We start from the raw sequence: 25,404 nt of genomic DNA on the forward strand, positions 1-25,404 counted from the left end.
CAGAGAATTCGCAGAATTCTAAACAAAATAGGAAGAGTAAAAGCCAAACTACATTTCCCAGCATTTCTAACACACATACAGCAGCGTGTTCAAAATAACTCAAACAGCATAACACCTAACATCATTGCATAGTTCTGCCACAGCTATACCACAGCTTTGTCAGCCATGTCCTGTACTTTTACATTTCGTAACATTTTCGTAACGTTTTCGTAACATTTTCGTAACATTTTCGTAACGTTTTTCTACTTTATTTCTCTGGCCATCCTTCAGTGATACCTCATTGTTCCAGGTCTTTCTAGAGTCCTGGTACTCCTCCAGCAGCCGGTGGAGTCTGTCTTCCCTCTCCCCGGTCTTCTCTTGCATCACTTCATGTTCTCTTTTAAGGGCCTGCCGTAAAATTAATCACCCGTGAGATTTTTAATGCAATACTAAATTTTTATGTGTTTATATAATCCGGACAGAGAGTTCTAAATAGGCAGAGTAGCCCCGAATACAAATCAGTGTCGGGCTGTGTGTCGTGTTAATAATGATTTTAATAAATGAATGAATATGTGAATTAAAGCAGGGGGGAGGAGGCGGGCGGTGGAGGGAAGGAGGAAGGGATGGGGGTCATAAAGGAGAGGAGGCAGTAAGCGGAGGAACAAACACACTTACTTTCATTCAGTTGCACTTCATGTGCACTAATGTGCAAAGTGTGATATACAATGCTCTCCATCATCTTTATGTGTTGAGATACCATCATCATTTATTTCTGCCCTTGTATAAATTCATTCCGTAATCGTTTAAATGCGGGAAGGCAGGAAGTCTTCGATCCAGAGAGACCAGCCGATGGGAAGTGTTAGCTCAACCATGTGTGCTTTGTAGCTTCGTATTTAAACCATGTACATGTTGGTTGGTTTGTAATCTGTACCATTCAAACAATGCTTCATGACTAAGTTGAATTACTTAATTGTTCATATTTCTTGAGTCATGAAGTCTAAGTCACAAAGTCTAAGTCACTATGACTAAAACATTGTCATGTTTTATTTATATCATGTTCTTATGTCACTATTTGCACTAACCCTAATCTAAGGCCTAGAGATATTCTTGACAACCTGACCTACAACATGATCCTGCAATTCAAAGTTTATAAATTGAGTTTGCAAATCTCTAAATGAAATTTGGCGGGGGTGGCGGGGGGGACTTTACTAGAGGAGAAAATAATAACATATGCAATTTAGCTGACGCTTTTATCCAAAGCGATTTACATTGCTGTGAGTGCATACATTTTTCAGTATACATGGTCCAAGCAAGAATCGAACCCCCAACCTAAGCGTTGTTAGCGTCATGCTCTACCAACTGAGCCACAGAGGATCAAAAACACCTGTCTCTTTTATTTGCATGTGAGAGAGACGCACCAAGTCAAATAATCCCTAAACATCCTTACCTGGTTCTCTGTCCTCTGTGCCTGCAGCTCCAGCCCCATGCGGCTCACGGTCTGCGTCTGTGCACGCAGGAGCTGCTGGCCATGCTGCAGGGACTTCATCATCTCCTGAACACACACGCACACGCACCCAAACACGCACGCACGCACACACACACACACACACGCGCGCGCGGGAAGGGTGAAGGGGGGGACAGAGACGAGCTATGATAGTGAAATACAACTGCCACAAGCCCCATTGAAATTCACCCTGACCCCCCCCCCCTCCCCACACCCTCAAACCAACACATCAGCCAACCAGCCAAGCCCTTTATTATATCACACTGACCCAAAACCCTCAAATGTCACCTTTTAACTTATTCACCCCATCACCCCTTTTCACCCTGTGTGTGCATGCTTATGTGTGTGTGTGTGTGTGTGTGTGCATGCTTATGTGTGTGTGTGTGTGTGTGTGTGTGTGTGTATGTGTGTGTACATTCACCTGCTTCTCAGATCTTTCAGTTGCGTTCTCATCCCTGAGCTTTTTATTCATTTCTGTTTCCTTTAAATGTAAAAAAAATAAATAAATAAATAAAGCAGGAAATTATGAGAAGTATTCTATAATATGAGGCAAATAAAAAGTGAGAGGTGACTATTGCTCTTCATTTAATAAAAAAATTAGGTATATGAATTTAGAAATTATGAAAACCAATACTACCATTTATTTACTCATTCTCCACAAAAAAAGAGCATGTTTTACCGCCTGCAGCCTGTGCTGCAGCTGCTGTGTGTGCTGCTCCTTCAGCGCCTGTCTGCTGCTCTCCTCAGAGTGACCCAGAGACGACACCCTGGCCTTAACCAGCTTGTTACTCACCTCCTCCAACTCCTTCATGAAGAAAGGGAAGAACGTGTTTAGCTTTCATTCTCATTTAGTGCCGAGGGTGAATAAAGTCGCCCTAATTGTCAACATACTAGGGCTGGTTTCACAGACAAGGCTTAAGCCTAATCCTAGACTAAAAAGCATCTTCAGTTAAGATTTTACATTGAAAGTGTGATTTAGTCCAGGACTAGGCTCAAGCCTTGTCTGTGAAACTGGCCCCTAGCACGCCAAGGGTGTCTTTATTCACCAAAAATGCATAAATTATGATGCTTCATTTTGTAGCCAATCAAAGTGTTGTTGCTAGGTAAAATACCACATAAAACACTTGGCACTCTCGGTGTTGAGTGTTGCGGAATTATTTGGCAGTTGGTGAGTTGAAAGTTCAACCCAGAAATATGTTGTTGCCATGGGAAGTCGGAGGACATGGAATGGGATGAAGAATGGTATCAATTAAATCAATTATCGATTTCTCTCTCCACCAGCCTCCCCTGATGTCTATCACAGAGTTACATAGAATCTCTGAAATTATTTGAAAATGTGTTTATGTTCATGGTAAATCATGTCAGTCATGTATAATAAATCAAATCCTAGACACCCTCACCTGTTTTAGGGAGGTGATGGTGGATTCTTGTTTTCTATTCACAGAAGTCAGTTTCTTATTGAGTCTCATGGCAATTTCAACTGTAAGAGAATGACAGCAACACTTTCCAAATAAGTCAATTTACGACCCCATTATATTTTCACACCTGTAAATTAATAAAAAATTACAATTTAATTCACGTTGTCTTGCATCAAAGATGTTGACAACATTGTGAGACATTTCTGTATGCTTTAACACAAAAACAACAGAGGAAACATTCAATAATCAAATTCCTTTTTTTATACTACTTCTATCTATCCCAGTATCCTAAATCTATCCAGTACATCATTCCCCTTAGCCACTGTACAGTAAATGCAAGGTAGGATTTTCTCTGTAGCTGCATTCTTTACCGCAAATGGAAAAATGTAACATTTTCCAGACAAAACTCTGCAACGCAGAGAAAAAAAAGAAAAGAAAAACTCCTTCCTCACTCCTTTAAATGAGCAGCAGCTGCAGCCAGGGCCCAGACAGACAACGTTATGATATCACCACACTACATAAACAGTGATTCCAGGGGAGGCCGGTGGTGGTGGAAACTGGAGGACGGCATTCATTGTAGTGTATTTGATACCGTTCCTAATTCCGTTCCATGCATTACAACGAGCCCGTCCTCCGATTTCTACCTCCGCCAGCCTCCCCTGGGTGATACAATGGTTTAGGAGCAGGGGATTGACCTGTTTAAAAGCCCTGGTGATACTAGGATACTACAAACGACGGATAACAAATTCAATGGCTACCTGATAATACATGAGCTGTCACTGTTATCACATCTCACAATGACACACTCACGTTTCGTTGGTTATACAGCCTACAGTGAGATAGTGTGAGATATTTCTGTATTTTCTTTAACACAAAGGACATACAGGATACATTGTTATCTATTATAAATCCTACTGTACAGTGACTACCACAGTAGTGAATATATGTTGCTGTGAGTCTTAGTGAGAAGAGAGTATTTGAGACATACAGTATACTATACATATATATATATATATAAAATATATATATATAAAATGTTTTTATATATATATATTATCTCAATGTGCTAGAGAGCAAGGATATACGTGACTTTTGGTAACAGTATGGAATGAGGGGTAGTGGTGGTCTAGTGGATAGTGAGTTGGACTGGTGATTGGAAGGTTGTGAATCCTGCCTGAAACACCATCACTAGTGTGCCCTTGAGTAAGGCACTTAGCCCTCAGTTACTCCAGGGGGAATGTCCCTGTAATTCATAATTGTAAATCGCTTTGGATTAAAAGCGTTTGCTAAATGGCACAATTCTAAAGGAGTGCTTGATAAACAAAACCCTGAATGACAGTATGTAATGCTTTTCAACTCGGGCCAGTAGCCTATTAGTTGAAAGTTGATTATCAAATAACCAAGGTTGAGGTCAGTTTCAATATTCTCTCAGTAAACTGAAAAATAGAAGCCTTTTACATTAAAACTTTTATTGTATTTCTTTTTTTTTTATGTTTACATTTTCAAAACGAATCACTTCCTGAATTGACTGAATCGAAATTAAATGGATCCCTGCAAATAACTTCCACAGACAGTATCAATCAATCAATCAATCAATCAATCAGTCAATCAATCAATCAATCAGTACCGTTTTGCTCCAGCGTCTCGTGTCCCTGTTTGACCACGGCACACTGCCTGGAGAGAGCTCCGAACCTCTGCTCCACCTCGCCCAGCTGCCGCAGGTGGCTGTCCTTCGTCTGGCTCTGCAACTGCAGCTTCTGCTCCTGGGACCAGCAATCACACACACAATCAGGGTTGGGCTGGGTGAATTCAATCACACACACAATCAGGGTTGGGCTCGGTGAATTCAATCACACACACAATCAGGGTTGGGCTCTGTGAATTCAATCACACACACAATCAGGGTTGGGCTCTGTGAATTCAATCACACACACAATCAGGGTTGGGCTCGTGAATTCAATTTGAGTATCAATCATAATTCAATTTATTGTTTCTTAATAAACTGAAAATTCATCAAATGTTTTTTTGTTTTTGTGTTTCAGACGTTTATCTTTTTTTATTGTTAATTCAAACTACGTATGTATGCATTTTGCAAATGTCAAAAATGGAAATTGCTTTACAAATAAAACATATAATTAATATCATTATCGTATTAACAAACGAGGTACGTCTTCCTCTACTCTTTGCAGAATTAGTCCTAGACGGTGTGACGGAGATAGACACAGTAGGAGGACACGACTAAGAGTAGTTTGGTGTCACTCCAGGCCTTCAGAGAGGACCTTTATTTAACACCACGGCCGCTCTGCTCCTCTGCTCCAGATAAGGAGTCGACCCGACGCATGCCTGGGAGACTGTTATTATTCATGGATGTGGTTATTGTTTGATTGTCTGTATCAAGCACAGTCTTTTTTTTCTCCTCTTAACCCTCGTCTGGAAGGTTAAACAGAGCGGAGCGTCAGTTATAAAATATTTTAATAGTGATATTTTCTCTACTGCTCCGGCAGTTCAAGTGTCACACACTCCCTATCCGTTACTCCTGATGAGCCGTTCCCTCTTCTCATCCTCCTCTCCCTCCCTCCTCTCATCCTCTTCTCCCTCCCTTTTCTCATCCTCCTCTCTCCTTCCTTCTTCTCATCCACCTCTCCCTCCCTCCTTCTTCTCATCCTCCTCTCCCTCCATCCTCTTCTCCCTCCCTCCCTCTTCTCATCCTCCTCTCACCTCCCTCCCTTCTCTCATCCTCGTTCTCCTCTTTAATGCCTCCCACTCCCACTCCTCTCTCTGTAAACTATGTATATAATTGGAAATTCTTACCAGCTCGCTTAATTTCTTCTCCAAACTGTACTTGAACAACTGTAAAACAGTAGTAAAAAAATACTGTTGAGCTTTTCATCAGGATTCCAGGACCATCAACGAAAGGACATTCTTTCAGGGAAGTTGTACATAAAAAGCATTGAATTGAAACACTAACTACCTATATGAGAATACTGTAATTACTCTAATAACAGCATTGCATTTACTGAATTACTTAATAAGAGCATAGAATCAAAATGACCATGTTGCAAAATCTAATTGCTTAATTAAAACATTGAATATATGTGATTAAATTAATACAAGACATGACACAAAAAAAAATCCCAACAGTATGTATCAGACACAGCCAAAATAATGGACCTCCAGACAGTCCAGACAACAACTTTATTATGTTACTCCGCAATAAAATATCAAAAACAGCCTTTATTGCTCAATCGCAGGGCTAGGCTGTAAATGTAGTGGACCGTGGGGACTGGCGTAGATCACCTCTGCTGTGTCACCCCACAGACTACACCACACACACCCCAACACATGAGGCCGGCCCTGGGACTGCTCCTCCCCATGTTCCCTTATATCTTCCATACAGGACGGACAGAGTTGAACAGAGAGGTGTCTGGCTTTTCTGTGGGAGTGGGAGTGTGTGTGTGTGTGTGTGTGTGTGTGTGTGTGTGTGTGTGTGTGTGTGTGTGTGTGTGTGTGTGTGTGTGTGTGTGTGTGTGTGTGTGTGAGTGTGTGTGTGTGTGTGTGTGTGTGTGTGTGTGTGTGTGTGTGTGTGTGTGTGTGTGTGAGTGTATGTACTACACTACATGTTTAAGCGTGCACGCTCGTGTGTGTGTGTGTGTGTGTGTGTGTGTGTGTTTTCCTGTACCTGTAACAGTTTCAGTTCTTCCTTCAGACTGTTAACCTCCTTGTCCTTCAGCTCTGCAGTCAGTTGGTGCTTCCCCTGCAAAGCAACACTGTCAAGGCGTCGTCTGCAAACTCTCAGTACCACATATGAAAGACTATAATACACTCAAAGAAATGCATGAAATTGTGGAATTCACAGATAATTAAAAGAGTATGAATAAGTGGTTAATATTTAATTGTCAGTTATTCAAAAAAGTACAAATAAATTATAATCGAAAAACAAATAGAAGAATAGATCTATCACACTGTACCTTCTCGCCTTCAACACCCCTGATTTTGGACTGAAACTTAAATCAAGGGAGGGGATTATTATCAACATGATTACGTCACGATTTTAGAATCACAATGGAGTTATCACGCTGAGGTATAGAGAGTACTACCTGTTTTTTAACACCGGAAATCGACTCTGTGTGCTGGTTGGCCATTGTATCAATCTGGTGTTGAAGGGATTCCTATGAATCAAGCAAAAATAACATAATCACCATCCAATAATAGAATATAATATATAAGCATTTTATCCAAAGCGACTTACATTGCAGTGAGTGCATACATGTTTATGTATGGTCCCAGTGGGAATCGAACCCACAACTTGAGCGTTTCATCAGTGTTCTTGCTGAGCATTTACTGTATAAACTGTCTGTCGTTGCTGCTACCGCATGCAACTACCTCATCTAGGAGGTAGAGGCTGGCGGAGGTAGAAAGAGGATGGGCTCGTTGTAATGCATGGAACGGAATGAGGTATGGTATCAAACACAACACGTGTTTGATACTTTTCCTTATTCCATTCCATGCATTACATACCATTCTTCATTCCGTTCCATGCATTACATTGAGCCCGTCCTCCGATTTCTACTTCCGCCAGCCTCCCCTGGTAGGAACGTACCTTCTGCCACTCTAGTTCCTGCTTCTCCAGGACAAGTTGACTGATCTGCTCCTCATAACGCGCTTCAGCATCCTGACACGAAAGAGATCAGACATGTTAAGGTGCATTAACAGGCAGACATTATACATGTTGCATTTACACGCATTAAAAGTTACATGTGTGGTCCTCTGTGGTTCAGTTGGTAGAGCATGGCGTTAACAGCGTTAAGGTTGCGGATTTGATTCCCGCTGGGACCATATATACTGAAAGCATGTATGAATTCACTGCAATGTAAGTCGCTTATACATACAGTATATATATATATATATATATATATATATATATATATATATATATATATACATGCAAATTGCATTATAAACACATAGTCAATCAGTATTCTTACGTCTTGGTATGAACATACCACTATATCCATATGGTTCAATATAATTTAACCTCTCTCTCTGTCCCCCCCCAACCCTCTCTCTCTAGTTTAACTATAAACAAGTTGGTGAAGGGAAAAGAAGCAACTTCTATTGACTCTCTCTAACAGCACATCTACAGTACAGTATGATATAAATTCCAGCAGTAAGCCATAACTATGCATTAAGTTTCTCCCCCAATACCTTTGGCGAGAGAGAGAGCGAGAGAGAAGTAGCGGTACATTAGAGAAGGGTGATATTAGTGCAGGGCCATCCCTATCCTCCCCTCTCCCTCAGCTCTGGGAGGAGGCAGGTAAAAGTCAATTGCTTTCTCCATCCAGAGACTTTTTATATGCATGTGGGAGGCAGAGGACAGAGAGTTTATTTATAAGTTCCCATTAAACTATGGCTACCAGCGTGGCAGAGTCTGAGAAGTGCACACTAGATAAAGCTGTTAGTTTGGAGGGGATGATGGTTTGATATGAAGGGGTGGTCAAGGGTGTGTGTGTGTGTGTCTGTGTGTACACTTGTGTGTCTATGTGTCTGTGTGTGTGTCTGTGTGTGTACACGTGTGTGTGTGTGTGTGTGTGTGTGTGTGTGTGTGTGTGTGTGTGTGACTGTGTGTGTGTGTGTGTGTGAGTGTGTGTGTGTGTGTGTGTGTGTGCGTGCGTGCGTGCATGTGTGTGTTGGGAAGGGGTGGAGTAAGGAGGTTATTAAACCTGGTTATCTATGTAAATTAAAAGAGGCAACAGCAGAGCGACTGGGGTCTGACACCACCACATACTTTTTAAAACCGTCTATTATACAATCTCAATGTGTGAGTCACCTCCCTGAGTTTGAAATTCACACCTGAATGTTCAGGGATCAGATAAATGCCTGTTATTGGGTTTAATCTGTTTATAGCTGACTCCTGTTAAATAAATACAAAAGACTAAGGAATGTCATGAATGTATTATGCACTAAACTACAGCACTAAACACAGGCATGCAGACACCTTGAATGGAGCAAGTTAAAATAACGGGAACAGTTTACTTGATATTATATGCACTCACTGCAATGTTACATTTACATTTACATTTTTGGCATTTAGCAGACGCCTTTATCTAAGGCGACTTACAACAAATACATTTGACTAAGTAAGTGAATCATCTATCCATCGGTCATAGCAAGAAAAATTCATCTACGCTCGGGCCAGGGGCCAATGGCAGTCATAATGCCTTTTTATTTTATTTGTTTCAGTACAGGGGGGTAGAGGGGATGAAGAGGGACAGAGGGACAGTTAAAGTGTAGCCTGAAGAGATGGGTCTACAGTCTACAGCGGGACTCTAGGGAGTGAGTCACTTTGGATAAAAGCGTCAGCTAAATGGCATATATTGTATTATTACAGTGTAATAACTGTGTAATGGTCGCCTAATTCATGTGTGATTCCTGTATACTTGTCGGGTACTTTCCACTACTCCATCTCCGCAGCGTATTAAGACCTATAAAAACAAACATGATGGACTTCGGCCTGTGTAAGAATGTCCGGCGTGACATTGTCTCTTCCCTTTTAACCTCACACCAATAAACCCCAGAGAACTACAAAGTGTTACTTTAACGGCATGCCTGAGGATCACAGTGATTTAACGCTTTTGTTCCTATTCCAGAAAACACGGTCATAACAATAAAAGGCGAGAGCCAATAGTTTATTTTTCCCTCTTACAGCCTTTTAAACATGTCCAGTGTCCAGATCTTTTAAAGTGGTTTGCTTCTTCAGGGTAGCCGTTTTTTTTTTTTTTCTTTTCTTTTTTTCTCTTTTTTAACAAGCAAGATGCGTGAATTCATCAGGTCCTGGGCTTGCATGACCCCGTTCTGATGTGCCTCTGATGCCAACTGCAGCTGGCCTGTGTCCATACGGCCTGAGAGGAGCTGTACGCTTCCTCCTCCTCCTCCTCCTCCTCCTCCTCCTCCTCCTCTGAGGAGCACATCATACGCCTCCCTAACCAAAATCACCCTCCTCAGCTCTGTTCCTCCTGACTCGGCCAAACAGAGCCATAAGTGTCTCTTGGACTTCCTGGTAAATAACGGTGCGAGGAGGAGGAAGTTGTTACCATGGAGACATTCCTGAGAGTAATAGTTTAGAACCTTTTTGTTGTTGTTTATTGAATCTTATGTTAAGAAGAATAAGAAAGATATTATTTAAGCACGGATTGAATCATGGCTTCATGCCATGAGGGCATCTTCATGAAGAGATTTAAAAGGATATATACAAATCAATAACATAGTATATTAAAACATTTTAAAAACATACCCTGCGGATATGTAGCTCCTCGACAGCTTCTAGGAGACTGGTTTTAAATTCCAAAAGTTGTAGAGAGATGACACCGCTGTCTGTCTCCAGAGGAGTGTAGGAGAAGAACAGCTCATGGTCCAAATCCTGCCCTGCTTCAGTCTATGAAACATAATAAAATTATAAAATACTATACAGTATGTAAATACATCCACACAAAAAAGCTAAAATATTATAATTTGTGTCTTTTCTAGGTGTGTGTGTGTGTGTGTGTGTGTGTGTGTGTGTGTGTGTGTGTGTGTGTGTGTTAATACTATGAAACAATGTGTATATTAGATTATTTAACATTTACATTTACATTTTCTGGCATTTAGCAGACGCCTTTATCCAAAGCGACTTACAACAAATACATTTGTCTAAGTAAGTGAATCATCTATCCATCAGGGGCCATTGGCAGTTACAATGCTAGAAGAAGGAAGAATTATATTATGACTGTGTATTTATTTATCTATGCAACTTTATTGTATAAATATATACCGTACTGTAGGTTAAAGTGCAGCCCCCCTGACATACCACAGTCTTGGCAGGGAGTTTCCCTGATTCTGCATTGAGATCCATTTAAGGTTTGGTTGTCTCTCTGCTCCTAAATCTCTCATACGCGGTCAGATTACCCCTGCAGAAATAGGAGAACAAATGTGAATAAAGTTAAGTAACAGTTAACTGTTCACATGGCTATTTGATGATCTCAGCAACATCCTATTAAACATTTTTGTATTTGTACCTCAAATCTAAATTACCCTACTGTAATTCAATCTCTAATTGTATTGACATTAATTTAAATCTTTCTTGATACCTTTCAGTTAATAATAATATTAATAATTATTCTTATTGTTATAATAATAATAATAATAATAATAATAATAATAATAATAATAATAATAATATATTATTATATATATACAGTATGTTTTAAACAATCTACGGTAATAGAATTTCAGGGGAGTTATTTGGTAGCAGTTTCCACTGCATTGAAGGAGAATATAACATCTTCAACCGATCAAGGTGGAAATGAAGCTGTCCTATGAGTCTAATAGGGGTCAGGGCCATAACACCGAATGGACAAATTGCTCTGTCATTCTGCTTAAATTATATAAGTTATTTAATTTGACCTGTGGATGGTCCCCTCCTGTCTTCTCATCACAACTGTCTGACTTTTTAAGTGGGAGGTCTCCACTGCCGTTTAATAGAAGAGAGGCCTTTCTCCATTTAACCCGCTCCGCCATCAATCACATACGGGAGAATTAAATGATCCCGTTAGAATTTGCTACTATCATAAACGACACTGTGACCCCTAAGGGGGGGTGGGGTGGGGTGGGGGGGGTGAGGGGGGGGGACACAATGTCTTTATTTGCCTCTCCTCTGTTACACTTGAGCAGATATTAAACAATTCTATAAAGTCATGAAAAGCTAAATTAATAGGATACCGCCCATAAAGCGGTGCTGGGATAATTCCCATCACATTGGCCACAGTGTTCTCTGCAGCACCTTTGGGTGAGTTATATGACTATTGTGCTGTAATGCCTACCAAGGCAGAAGGCAGACATAATCTAACCCCCGGGGTGGTGCTGCTGGTAATATGTATTTAATCACAGCGGCATGGCTGGGTTGACTTCAATGCTTTTAAGCACATAGCTGCCTAAAGCTAGTTGCCTAGAGCTAGGTATTTAAAAGGGCTTATTACAGTAAAATGATGGAATTACAATTAAGTAGAATAAGATACTGTGGACGATAACATCGGAAAATGCAGTATCAAATGCATTGATTAATATACTATACAAAAATCATATCCCAAAATATACCTACTAAGCAATTGAACACGTGATATGATGGTAATGAGTTATCCTTTGTCAAAATATCATTAATGGATTAATGTGTACATTAAATTGCTTGAAAATAAATATCATTACAGTTTCTAATATTCAGCTGAGCTGATTCATATGTAATAGGCCCTAGGCTATAGGCCTAGCATATATAGCTACAGCACAATCTGATTCATATGTAATAGGCCCTAGGGCCTAGGCTATAGGCCTAGCATACATAGCTACAGCACAATCTGATTCATACACATAGGCTGTGTTCGGAATAGCGTACTAGCATACTACTCATACTAGATATGACGTAGACTTTGAGTATGCAGTGCGTTCGAACTGTACAGTATGCGAGATTTGAGTATGCGAGAAATTTAGTATGCATAATGGTCGGCTGGTTTTCGGATACTACTATACTATTATTGTGAATTTAGTAGACAGTATATACTCATTGAGTATGCTAGTATGCAGTATGCTAGTACGCTATTCCGAACACAGCCTCAGACTTTTTTGAGACAGATCATATTTGAGCAATTTAATTGGCGAACGAATGTATGTAGATAGCCTACAATTAATATCTCTATATGATGTTGTATAATGGAAACCCAGGTAAAAGCCTCCAGCTACACCAACCCTATACTAGGCCTGCATGTGTTCAGCCTGTTAGCTAATAGACCTGTTAGCTAATAGACCTGTTAGCTAATAGACCTGTTAGCTAATAGACCTGTTAGCTAATATCCCTGTTATCTAATAGACCTGTTAGCTAATAGACCTGTTAGCTAATATGCCTGTTAGCTAATAGACCTGTTAGCTAATAGACCTGGTATCTAATAGACCTGTTAGCTAATAGACCTGTTAGCTAATATCCCTGTTAGCTAATAGACCTGTTAGCTAATAGACCTGTTAGCTAATATCCCTGTTAGCTAATATACCTGTTAGCTAATAGACCTGTTAGCTAATATCCCTGTTAGCTAATATACCTGTTAGCTAATAGACCTGTTAGCTAATATGCCTGTTAGCTAATAGACCTGTTAGCTAATATGCCTGTTAGCTAATAGACCTGTTAGCTAATAGACCTGTTAGCTAATAGGCCTGTTAGCTAATATCCCTGTTAGCTAGCCAGCTGTCTTCTCTATGGAGGCTAGGTGATATTATGATAACCAGAGATTAGACAAACAACTTACCTTGGTGTAATACTGGTATGGTAGTGAGTTGATTTGTCATTGTTCTGTGAAAATAGCTTGAATGTTAGCGAACATGACCGGGACACACGGAGGACAGTGTGAAGTCCATGACCGACGGAGTGAGGAGGGCCTCGCGCAGGCGGGAGCGAGAAAAGGCGGCAGGGTTGCCAGATGGGATTGACAATTTCCCGCGCAGGGGAGAGCGGGAAAAGGCGGCAGGGTTGCCAGATGGGATTGACAATTTCCAGCCTAACCACAGTCGAAAGAAACGCTCAATCAACCTTGTCAGAAAACCGCTAATTACTATTGGGCAGCTGCCCATCTCCTGCCCCTAAACTGTATGTCTGTTGCCAATGATGTTTGTAAAATAAAGTTTAGTTATCCTATCCCTGTGCAATGTAGTTACAGTTTTTTTTTCTTCAGTTTTTCATTTTTATTCTCAGAAGTCCATGTGGACCAAACTGTGACACATTTTTACATTGCTGCTTTCACACAAAATCCATTCAATGACCACGTTCTCCAAAATCCATTAACTCTTCTTCAAACTCCACCACCTGCAAAACACTATGTATTTGCAACACATTTTTCCAATGTTAACACACTGTGTTCAAAACTGTGAAGAACACATTCAAGACAGAATGATTTGGTGCATTTTTGCAGTAATCATATTGAAATGTCTAGAAAATATTAGCAGAATATATACAATGAAATGAAATAGACTAGATGCATTGCCAGGGAAGACATTAGATGTGACCAGATGCAGACCAGAGGGTGGTTTGGTTTGAACTTTTCATTTTCCATTTTATTTTCCACTTTTCATTTTACACAAGTAAATGTAGTGTACTTTGAAGTAAATACCGTAAAACATACTTTCTGTAAAGATACTGAAAAGAAAATACTTTTTTATTTTATTTTTTTGTTAACCTTTATTTAACCAGGCAGGGCCACTAAGAACTAATTCTTATTTACATTGGCGGCCTGGCAAATAAAGGATAGAAGCAAATAGCAGCGTTTCTGATTCATTCTTGTTGCCTAATTCTTTACAGTTGTACAGTCAACTATTCTGTCTATGATTACTATAAATCAAACTATTCTTATAATGAAATATTCATTCTTGTGAAAATCATTCAAACTATGTAATGCTCCCTGTTGATAGTGTTTTGTATGTCATAGTGTTATGAATGACTGTATGCTTTTGTGAACATTGTTGCCAGTGTAGGCCTATGGTTGAACGAGCTTCTTTTGAGACATGTATGAAGTGTTGTTTGGCCAAGATACATGTTAGTATTATGCAGACTGTATGAAGAGTTTTGACAATGTGACTTCAGTTTTGAACACTTAGCAATCGTAAAAACTGTAAGCCGAATGAAATCAAAACAAAATCTGCTTTAATTTCATTATGAATTACTGTATATCCTTGTCATGTGTAGTGTGTTATTCTGAAATATGATTCTGAGCATATCCGCACAAAACGTCAAGGTGTTACTAACTATCGAATGGCATCCTCCTGCTTTTGCATCTCTGATCAACATCTTCCTGCATGTTATACCCAGTTTGTTTTAGTTAAATTTTTTAGGCAGACATTAGTCAGGGCCTTCAGTTTATGAGAACCCGGTGTCCAGTTCCCAGACTAGACTCTATCGTACCTACAGAAATGAAACGGTATCATTTTGCTGTGGTCGGATACTTGATGCGCCTGACATGATGGGAGGGAGTCAGTGAGAGGAGACGTGGTAAAGAGCTTGCTGTTTGCTGCCATCTAGCGGTCTAATCTGGTAAAGGATATTTGCGTCCACTCAGCTTCGTGACGTTAGAATTATAAGGTTCTATCTCCATTTTTGTCAAAATTGAGTTTTTTTACATAATCTGATCCATTAGGTGTTTGTTAATGCCTGTGTGGTGTTATTTTTAAAATTTGACATTTTTGAGTTAGTAATTAATAAAACACAAAGGTTCCATCTCACAAAACATAATGGAATGTCAAAACTTTGACGCTCAATATCTCTGAACTGCCCTAAACGGAGATAGAACCTTATCATTCTAAAGTCACGTGTTGCTGCCGGTTTGAACCCGGGCCTGCAGCAGAACGGATAAGAAGGGTGTGGTTTTCACCTGGTAACCGATTAGCCTACGTCACCACTATTGATTGGAGGAATGGCGTCAGTCAAGGAGATAGCTGCCGCGCTTAATCTGGCTGAGAAGTTGTGTTTGCGTCCTCCAGGTAACATTACAAACTACCTTTTTGCATGTGTTGAATAAGCAGAATTCTGATTCTGAAACGATCCAATAATAGCAGCGCACTTCTCTGCACATGCACATATGAAATACAGTTCGAGTTGGAGACGCCGTGATAAGGTAACGACCACAAGTTCAACCACCATGTTCCATTTGAAAGTAGGCCTAATCTGAAACCATCACATTTGTTTGTATTGTTTGCTTTGCTTCGGCTGATCGTTTGAATTAACAGCTTTATATATTTGGGAGCATTTGATCTCTTCTACCAACACCTCTCTTGTAGTAGGCTGTTATGCGTTGTACCTTTTTGTTAAACCTTGATTATGATTATCATGTACCCACATCCCAGTTGAGGCGGGTGGAGGTAGAAATCGGAGGGTTAGTTAGCTCATTGTAATGTGTGGAATGCAATCAAAAGTTTCATACTGTTCCTTATTCTGTTCATTACAATGAACAGTCCTCTGATTTCTGCCTCCACCAGCCTCCCCTGCAATACTTCTCCCATCTCTTCAGGCTACACCTTAACTGTATCCTAGGACTTCTTCTAGCATTGACTGCCTATGGCCCCTGGCCCGAGCATAGATAACTTTTTTTTGCTATTGACTGATGGATAGACGAGTCATTTACTACTTACTACTTACTAACAGCCAAATGTATTTGCTGTAAGTCGCTTTGGATAAAGGCATCTGCTAAATGCCAAAAATGTAAATGTAGATTCTCACCCCTTCTCCTTTAGGTCATGGCATGGCCAGCAGGCCAATCCAGACCGACATTTGGAGCTGCATCATTGCCAGCCTCAGGACGGGCGTGAAGGTGAAGCGAAGGCGTCTCTATCTGAAGTCTCACCACGACTGCTTCCTGGGTTCTGACGCAGTGGATGTGGTGGCAGCCCAAATAGTCCAAAGCAGGTTCTTTGAAGGTCAGTGAACTGTTGTGTTTATACTTTATTACTGTCTGTACCTGCTGGACTGTGAAAAATATTTCCTGCCATCCCTCCCTCCCTTCATCTCCATCTCCCAGGTGCTGACGTTTCTCGTGACAGAGTGACGCGTGTATGCCAGGCCCTTATGGACTGTAAGGTGTTTGAGTCGGTGGGAACCAAGAAGCTGGACTTGTTCCAGGACAGCAGGAGCTGCCTCTACAGGTTCCTGACCAGTGAGAACCCCTCTGTGGACGAGCTGGAGAAGGGTGTGCTGGCCCCTGGCATCCAAAGCACTTTCAGCAGTGTCCCTGACAGGTGTGTATGTAGCCTGCGTAGACGCCATTTAGATGACTCTTTTATCCAAAGCGAGTGAATATATCATTTCACTATAGGTACCAGCGGGAATTGAGTCCCACAACCTAAGCGCGGGTGCTCTACCAACTGAGCCACATGAGGACCACATGTTTGATGTTCTACAACGTCCAGTCAGTCAAGTTTATTTATATAGCATGTTTTACATAGACAAAAGTCAAAGTACTTCAACAAAATACGTAACAATAAATACAATACACACAGCTAAAGAGAAATATAGGGTTCAGTGGCGAGGGGAAAAAAACTAAACGCACTCAAAGGAAGAAACCTTGAGAAGAACCAGACTCCAGGGGGACCCGTCCTCCTCTGGCTGATCAGGTGCAATGGCATCACTCCTCCAGTCCAGTGTGTGGTGTGAAACCTGGTTATAATGGTCACCCACTGTGCTTGTTCAGAAGAAAGTAAGTAGCCTTGAGAACCGATGGTTCTCGAGCCTATTGGCCCATAGGGCAGGAGCCTGTCTCCTGGATCTCCTGTTTCAGTAGTGTGAGGTGGCTTGATGTATGCTGGTGTGCCGCGGGGTCTTACCCTTAATCCGACCCTTAATGCTGACTGCCAAGCAGGGAGGCATCGGGTACCATTTTTTTATGGTCTTTGGTATGACTCGGCCGGCGATCGAACTCACTCACGACCTCCCAATCACAGGGTGGACATTCTAACTGCAAGGCCACTGAGCAGGTCAGAAGAAACCTGGTTATAATGATGGCCCATTGGGCTTGTTCAGAAGAAACCTGGTTGTACTGATGGCCCATTGGGCTTGTTCAGAAGAAATCTGGTTGTAATGGTCGCCTGCTGGGCTTGTTCAGAAGAAATCTGGTTGTAATGGTCGCCTGCTGGGCTTGTTCAGAAGACGTTTCGGCGGCACCGTCCTTGACACACACATTTCCCTTGGAGAACAACAAACAAACGTGTTATTGTGCGAGAGGCAACATTGTAGGTTGTCTGATGTAAGTGCAACATGTAGGTTGTCTGGTGTAGTAAGTGCACAATTTTAAAATGTGTTTGTTTCCTAGAATGTGTAGGTTTCCTAGAACCAGTATCTTGGGTGGGCAAGGCCGGCGGGGGGTGGATAGGGGTGGGGAGGGGGTTTGGGTAGTAGCAGCAATGTCGGAGTAAGACACCCCTGCCCCCCAGCGCCAGCCTCTGTTTGGTTTTTTGTTTGTTTGCTTAGCACAGCAGGTTGGCGAAGCCAAGAATGAGAATTCTGGGAATGCGTTGTGTGGTGGGTTTGGTGCATGAAATGATTAATGACAATTGCATTTGATTTGGATCATTTAGGCAAGAGGAGCAGGTAGTTACATCTACACCTGTCAAGGTCAACCAAGCCCTGGAGACTGTTCTGGAGAACATGAGCCTGAGCCCCAGCCGAGTACGGATGCGCTCCACACTGCCACAGAGCTGTGAGTCTGACTCCCACTGACATCAGGGGAGGCTGGTGGAGGTAGAAATCGGAGGACGGGGCTGATTGTACTGTATGGAATGCCATTCCTAATTCCATTCCTTGCATTACAATGAGATCTGGGGGGTATTCCATAAATGTTGCTGATCGTGAGACTTGTCAAAATAAGACTGGATTTTTTTTAAATTCTTGTGAGATTATCAAAATAAGGCTGGATTTTCCTATTGCACGTTGATGGAATACCCCCCTATCCTACGATTTCTACCTCCAACGGCCGCCCCTGATCTACATATTGATCAACACTTTGACCCACACATTCCAGTGTGTTGATTTAAGTTCCAAGTTGTTGTTGTTTTCCAGGCTACATGGTTGTGGCTATTCTCTCGTTGTTTAATGTTTCTCAATCCGTTCCTTGACATGGGGTGTCGGGATTGTAGTTTTTGCCCTACACCTGATTTTTGCCTCCCTCTAATCCTCCCTCCCTGTACCGCTGCCTCCCTCCCTCCATGCCTACCCCTCCCTCTATCCCCTCCCTCCATGCCTCATCCCTCCCTCTATCCCCTCCCTCCATGCCTCTATCCCTCCCTCTATCCCCTCCCTCCATGCCTCTATCCCTCCCTCTATCCCCTCCCTCCATGCCTCTATCCCTCCCTCTATCCCCTCCCTCCATGCCTCTATCCCTCCCTCTATCTCTTCCCTCCATGCCTCTATCCCTCCCTCTATCCCCTCCCTCCATGCCTCTATCCCTCCCTCTATCCCCTCCCTCCATGCCTCTATCCCTCCCTCTATCCCCTCCCTCCATGCCTCTATCCCTCCCTCTATCCCCTCCCTCCATGCCTCTATCCCTCCCTCTATCCCTCCCTCTATCCCCTCCCTCCATGCCTCTATCCCTCCCTCTATCCCCTCCCTCCATGCCTCTATCCCTCCCTCTATCCCCTCCCTCCATGCCTCTATCCCTCCCTCTATCCCCTCCCTCCATGCCTCTACCCCTCCTCGCCTCCTTGTAGTCGTTGATGAGGTGTGGCAGCAGGAGACAGTGCTGAGGCTGCTGCAGCTGGTAGAGCTCCCTCTGCTGGACAGCGTGTTACGGAGCCCCTCTCCCCCTCGCCTGGCCCAGAAGAACCCAGACCTCATCTACACCAGCAACTATCTGGACCGCCAGGTCCTCAATGCCTTCAAGGACTCCCAGTATGTCATGTAATGTCACTATGTATACTGTTTTAAACTACGACTACTTAAGATATAGCATCAATACCTGGTTTGCTTGAACTAATGTATTAGATGTTTTGTTTTACTGATCATGCAGCAAAATCACTGAATTACATGGGTGTTTCTAACAATAAGTTGCATACTATAACATATTGAAAACGTATGGGGGGGAAAGCCACAGAGAAGTTCACACAAATGGCTATTGGCCATCAATGAGTGCAAAGGAATGGTGTGTGGGGGATTTCCTGTCGAGTTGTGTGCGAGCACTTTTTTGTTGATAGCATTGGCTATAAACAGGCGTGCAGTTTTCCTGATGGACATATCTAGCTGTGTTTATGACCGCTATTTGTTTTCGGCATAAGAGAAAGAAGAGATGTTCTAATAACTCACAAAGGCTGCGTTCGTAAATTTGCTGAGTGCCGGAGCGCACACTGGGTTCAACGTCATAAATGTTGGACAAGACAAGTAATTTGATTGGACAAGAGGCATTCCATGAGTGCTGATCAAATTTCCAGAGCGAATTTACGAACGCAGCCACCAACTGCCAAAGCATTCCGCAACACTCACCACCTAGAGTACCAGGTGTTCCATGTGGTGTTTACCTACAAAATGCGGCATCATAATGTAGGCATTTATTCTGGTGAATAAAGTCACCCGTGGCACTCTTAAATGTTAACAATTTGGGTGACTTTACTCGCCCTCGGAACTAAATGAGTTAAATAAACGGATGGGAGTCGTTGCAATGCAACTAAACAGTGTCAGTCTTTTCGATAGGTGGATAGGTCCTTGATTGATAAATATCAATTACTTGAATTACAATTAATAGTAATTTGAATTTGTTTCCTCTATTGAAGGGAGGATGATTGGCTCTATGCAGCGCTGGACTGCCTGGAGTTCCTCCCTGACCAGCAGGTGGTGGCGGTGAGCCGCGAACTGCCCCGGTGTCCCGATGTGGTGGAGGGTGTCGGCCCGGCGCAGACCAGGTGAGGCGACGCGTTCACCACATCGCAGGTCGCAACGCGCCGCATCAATGGAGGTACAAATCAGACGGGAGAAATCGGAGGACAAGGCTCATCGTAACGTATGGAATGGTGAAACACGCTGCGTTTGATGCCATTCCTCATTCCGTTCCATGCATTACAATGAGCCCCGTCCTACGATTTCTACCTCCACCAGCCTCCCCTGCAATGTACAGTGCGGACACGACTTCCTATTCCACATGACGACACTACCTGTCATATACAGCTTACGAAATTGTAACACTCCAATCAATAAAGAAAAAGTGATACTGTATTTCTATGTGAACGTTTTGTAACGTTTTCGCTCTTGAACGTGCCCCCAGGTATGTGCAGTGGAAGCTGCTGCTGTTTGACACCCTGGAGAAGCACTACGGCCAGGCGGACCACGCGCCTCTGCTCCCCAGCCACATGTCCGACGTCTACGTAGGGGTGACTGGCCTGTTAGGTGAGACTGGGCCTGCTAGATGACCTGCTAGGTGAGACTGGACCTGCTAGGTGAGACTGGACCTGCTAGGTGACCTGCTAGGTGAGACTGGACCTGTTAGGTGAGACTGGACCTGCTAGGTGACCTGCTAGGTGAGACTGGACCTGCTAGGTGACCTGCTAGGTGAGACTGGACCTGTTAGGTGAGACTGGGCCTGCTAGTTGAGACTGGGCCTGTTAGGTGAGACTGGACCTGCTAGGTGAGACTGGGCCTGCTAGATGACCTGCTAGGTGAGACTGGGCCTGCTAGATGAGACTGGGCCTGCTAGGTGACCTGCTAGATGAGACTGGGCCTGTTAGGTGAGACTGGACCTGCTAGGTGAGACTGGGCCTGCTAGATGACCTGCTAGGTGAGACTGGGCCTGCTAGATGACCTGCTAGATGAGACTGGGCCTGCTAGGTGACCTGCTAGATGAGACTGGGCCTGCTAGGTGAGACTGGACCTGCTAGGTGACCTGCTAGGTGAGACTGGACCTGCTAGGTGACCTGCTAGGTGAGACTGGACCTGCTAGGTGACCTGTTAGGTGAGACTGGACCTGCTAGGTGACCTGTTAGGTGAGACTGGACCTGTTAGGTGAGACTGGGCCTGCTAGGCGGCCTGCTAGGTGAGACTGGGCCTGCTAGGTGAGGATAGACAGTCTACAAATCTACATTGTCTGGTGGGGGGTGCATGAATATGTATCATAGACTAAAAAGCATCTTCAATGGAGATTTTACATTGAAAGAGTGGTTTAGTCCAGGATTAAGCTTATGCCTTGTCTGTGAAACCAGCCCTTGTATCTATTAGATAGAGTTTGGAATGAGATAGGGTGTGAAACATGTGTTTAATTCCATGCCTCATTCCAATCAATCTTGTCGTCCAATTTCTACCTCCACCAGCCTCCCCTGGTGTATACCATAATATAGTATGACGGCATCTTCTGCTGGTTCATCACCTGTCTATATAATCTTGTTTTGTATCGGCAGAGAATGGTAGGTTTGACGCGGGCCTGGAGGCCCTGCAGCTGTGCCTGAAGCTGCTGCCCCCTCAGAGGAGAGAGGAGCTGGGCAGGCTGCTGGGCTTCATGACCCTGGCTGCTGACCCCCTGGAGGTCAAACTGGACAAAGAGGTATAAGACCATTAACCCACCTACACCAGCCTCCCCTTTTATACAGTACATGTCAGGTGTGAGTTCACACTTAATAGACTGATATATTTGACCCCACTAGGTCTAGTTAGCTCTTCCCCAGAGCCACATTATCTAGCACGACGACTGACAATGGCCGCTGGCCTGAGCTAGATTACTTTTCCTGCTATGACTGGTGGATTGATAATTCACTTACTTAGTCAAATGTATTGATTGTAAGTCGCTTTGGAATAAGGCGTCTGCTAAATGCCAAAAATGTAATGTAAATGTACATTATAATAGAATTACTATATCGTTGTAATGGTTGTCATTGTCAGGTCGAGAACAGGATGGTGGTCAAGAGTGCCTTCTCCAAAGCCATCATCCACACTAAGTCTCTGTCCAAGGGCCGAGTGGACCTTCTGGTGCTCTTCATGCTGGACAATCGGGAGGACGTCTTTAAGGTCTCTTGTTTGTTGTTGTTTTTATTTAAAAATGTACAGCAGTCAAGGAGAATGATATTTCAGAAAAATCACACGCATACATTACAAAACTAAATACAAACGCAGACACTGTTACATTACAAAACAAGTTACAATGATAACACACTAATTAGACTTTTAGACTTACTTTAATTTGTCGGCACTTGGCAGGGCAAAGATTGTTTGCCGTCCCGCACCAACCTATGAAACGAGCAGCCCCCACCCTTTGGAACTCAGGGTGAACTGCAATGCCCCTACCCTGGACTACTTCAAATTAGCCCTCAAAACCCACTTGTTCCCCAAGGCCTTTGGCCCCTAGTTTAGTTTTTGGCATTGTCTCTGTGTTTTCTGTTTTTGTCTGACTGTCTTTCTGTCAAATTGTAAAGTGTCCTTGGGTTCCTTGAAAGGTGCTATATTATTTTGATCTCTATACATCTGGTGAGAATTTCATTCAGGAATGGTCATTCATGGTGTCATTCCATCTTTGATGCATGGCTTATTTGAGACGCATGAGAATATGTTGCTTGGTTTCATTCACTATTCTTTTTTTCCTGAATCAGATACCTGGGTCCCTACACAAGCTGGTCAGTGATAAACTTGCCGGTGTGGCGCACGGGAAGCAACCAGATGTCACCGGTAAACTTGACATCATTATTTACAGTAGATGGTAGTGAACGTATCAAGTCGTATACAGTAGTTCTAAGGTGCTTAGTGAAATGTCTAAACTAAAGTTTTCTGTCTTCTCTGTTTTACTCAGGAACAACCTTCTGTGAGCAGGTCTCGACCAACACTTATGTGGACGACACTAAATCTACCACAAACAATGCGCTGCGGATGTTGCTGAAGAATATCAACGAAGACCCAAAGCGCTCGACCAAAGAGAAGAAACGCCTACTGGAACAATTTTACCAAGGTCACCCTGAAGTATTCATTCAGTATTTTGGTGGCTCTGTGGCTGCTGTCAGAGTACTAGATGGTAAATAACCGGTGTTTGTCTTAAATGTATGTATAGATTTTCCTGTCCCTTTGCTGCAGTAGGGGTAGTGGTGTGGATAGTGAGTTGGACTTGTGATCGGAAGGTTGTGAGTTCAAATCCCGCCTGAAACCACACCACTACTAGTGTGCCCTTGAGTTTTACTTAGCCCAGCGCATTGTTTGTGGTAGATTTAGTGTCGTCCACATTAGCCCTCAGTTACTCCAGGGGGAATGTCCCTGTAATTCGTAATTGTAAGTCGCTTTGGATTAAAAGCGTCTGCTAAATGGCAAAAACATTTTTATTATTATTTGCTTGTGAAATTTAAATAAACTAAGTCTGAATAATAAATCCCTGGCATTTCAATTGTTACATTTTGGGATGGCTCTTAAATTGTATTCTAGTCAGCCTAAATGTATCGTTCTTACTCAAATATCATAAACAAATGGAACTGAAAAAAAAATGAATTGTGAAGATTTATAATCAGATTTGTAAAATGTAATGCAATTTTCTTGTGAGGAAAAGGTTAGGACACCCCCACATGTATTACTACTTAAAATTATTAGAATCAAGTGTAGAAAGAAGGTTGTAGACGCGTATGAGTCTGGGAAGGGATTTTAAAAGATCTCCAAACAATTAGAAATCAGCCATTCTACTGACTGAAAAATAATGTACAAGTGGAGAACATTTAAAACAACTGCCAACATGGCCAGGTCATTCTCTCCTAGCAGGTTCAGCCCAAGAGCAGACCGCAAGATGCTTAAAGAAGTCTCCAACAGTCCTAAATGTCATCTCGGGACCTACAGGTAACTCTTGCCACAGTTTGTCAAAATACATGCATCTACCATCAGAAACCCTTAGACAAACACCAGGACTTCTGGAACAATGTGCTTTGGACAGATGAATCCAAGTAGAATGATTTGGGCACAGGAACAGAAGACGTGTGTGGTGCAAACCAAAGACAGCGTTTGAGCTCAAGAACCATACCAACTGTGAACATACCAACTGTGAAGCATGGCGGTGGAAATGTTATGGTTTGGGGCTGCTTTGGTTGCAGCAGGGCCTGGCCAGCTCACCATCATAGAATCCACTATGAATTATTCATTGTATAAGAGGGTGCTTGAGGAAAATGTGAGACCATCTGTGCATAAATTTCACCTGAAGCGGATGTGGACCATGCAACATGATAAAACATTCCAGTAAATCCACCAAGGAATGGCTCAAAAGAAAGAAACTGAGAGTTCTGTAATGGCCAAGTCAAAGCCTGGATCATAATCCTTCTGAGATTCTGTGGGGTGATTTTGAAACGGGCTATGCATGCAAAACACCCCACAAAACAGTGGGAAAAACTCTCCCAGTAGATGTCAGAGACTGGTAAACGGTTAAAGGAAACGTCAAATTTATGAATTGGCATAATTTGTTCTTTTTTAAATTAATTTATTTCATTTGAATTGATTTCTTAAAATAAATTAAATGTCATTGTTTTTGGTTCAAATACATCACCTTTATCTATAGATATTGTTTGAAAGATAGTACACACACACACACACACACACACACACACACACACACACACACACACTCTCTAAATAATGTATTTACCAATTACGTCACGACAAAGGGGGCTCGAACCTGACGTCACCTGACGCCCCACCCCGATGCCGGAAGACTTTGCACTGACTGTCCCATGCATTTTCCATCTGCAATTTTTCTTTCACAACAAAAACAACGAATTCGGTGTCTCAAATTAATATTTCATTAATTAATGCGAGGCTATTTAACACTGAACATTGAATATCGGGTAACGAAATGAATCTCGGCTGACACAGATAGATTACAGCTAAAACGTTAGTAAAAACGTAAATCGCTGCGTCACTTTTCCATCTGTTGTTCTCCGGTAACCTGAGCTCCGTGATCACCGGTCAGTCATTACGGTAACTTGAGCCCAACCGTCCGAAGAAGGAACCAGGTACGTCTTTCC

At 42.6% G+C, this 25,404-nt stretch overlaps 1 protein-coding gene across 1 annotated transcript; it reads left to right on the forward strand.

Annotated features, from left to right (window-relative positions):
* Nucleotides 1–15,377: 15,377 nt before the first annotated feature.
* Nucleotides 15,378–23,434, forward strand: LOC308169904 (DEP domain-containing protein 7-like; the record flags this gene model as incomplete). Its single annotated transcript, XM_080544637.1, has 11 exons — nt 15,378–15,444; nt 16,195–16,377; nt 16,479–16,695; nt 18,031–18,152; nt 19,159–19,339; nt 20,215–20,343; nt 20,703–20,824; nt 21,829–21,971; nt 22,307–22,432; nt 23,011–23,086; nt 23,208–23,434. The coding sequence occupies 11 exons, from the start codon at nt 15,378–15,380 to the stop codon at nt 23,432–23,434; spliced, it is 1,593 nt and encodes a 530-aa protein (XP_080400763.1).
* Between the last annotated feature and the right edge of the window lie 1,970 nt (nt 23,435–25,404).

The sequence above is a fragment of the Nansenia antarctica genome, assembly GCF_963989245.1.
Source record: "Nansenia antarctica genome assembly, chromosome: 14".
Classification (NCBI taxonomy): domain Eukaryota; kingdom Metazoa; phylum Chordata; class Actinopteri; order Argentiniformes; family Microstomatidae; genus Nansenia; species Nansenia antarctica.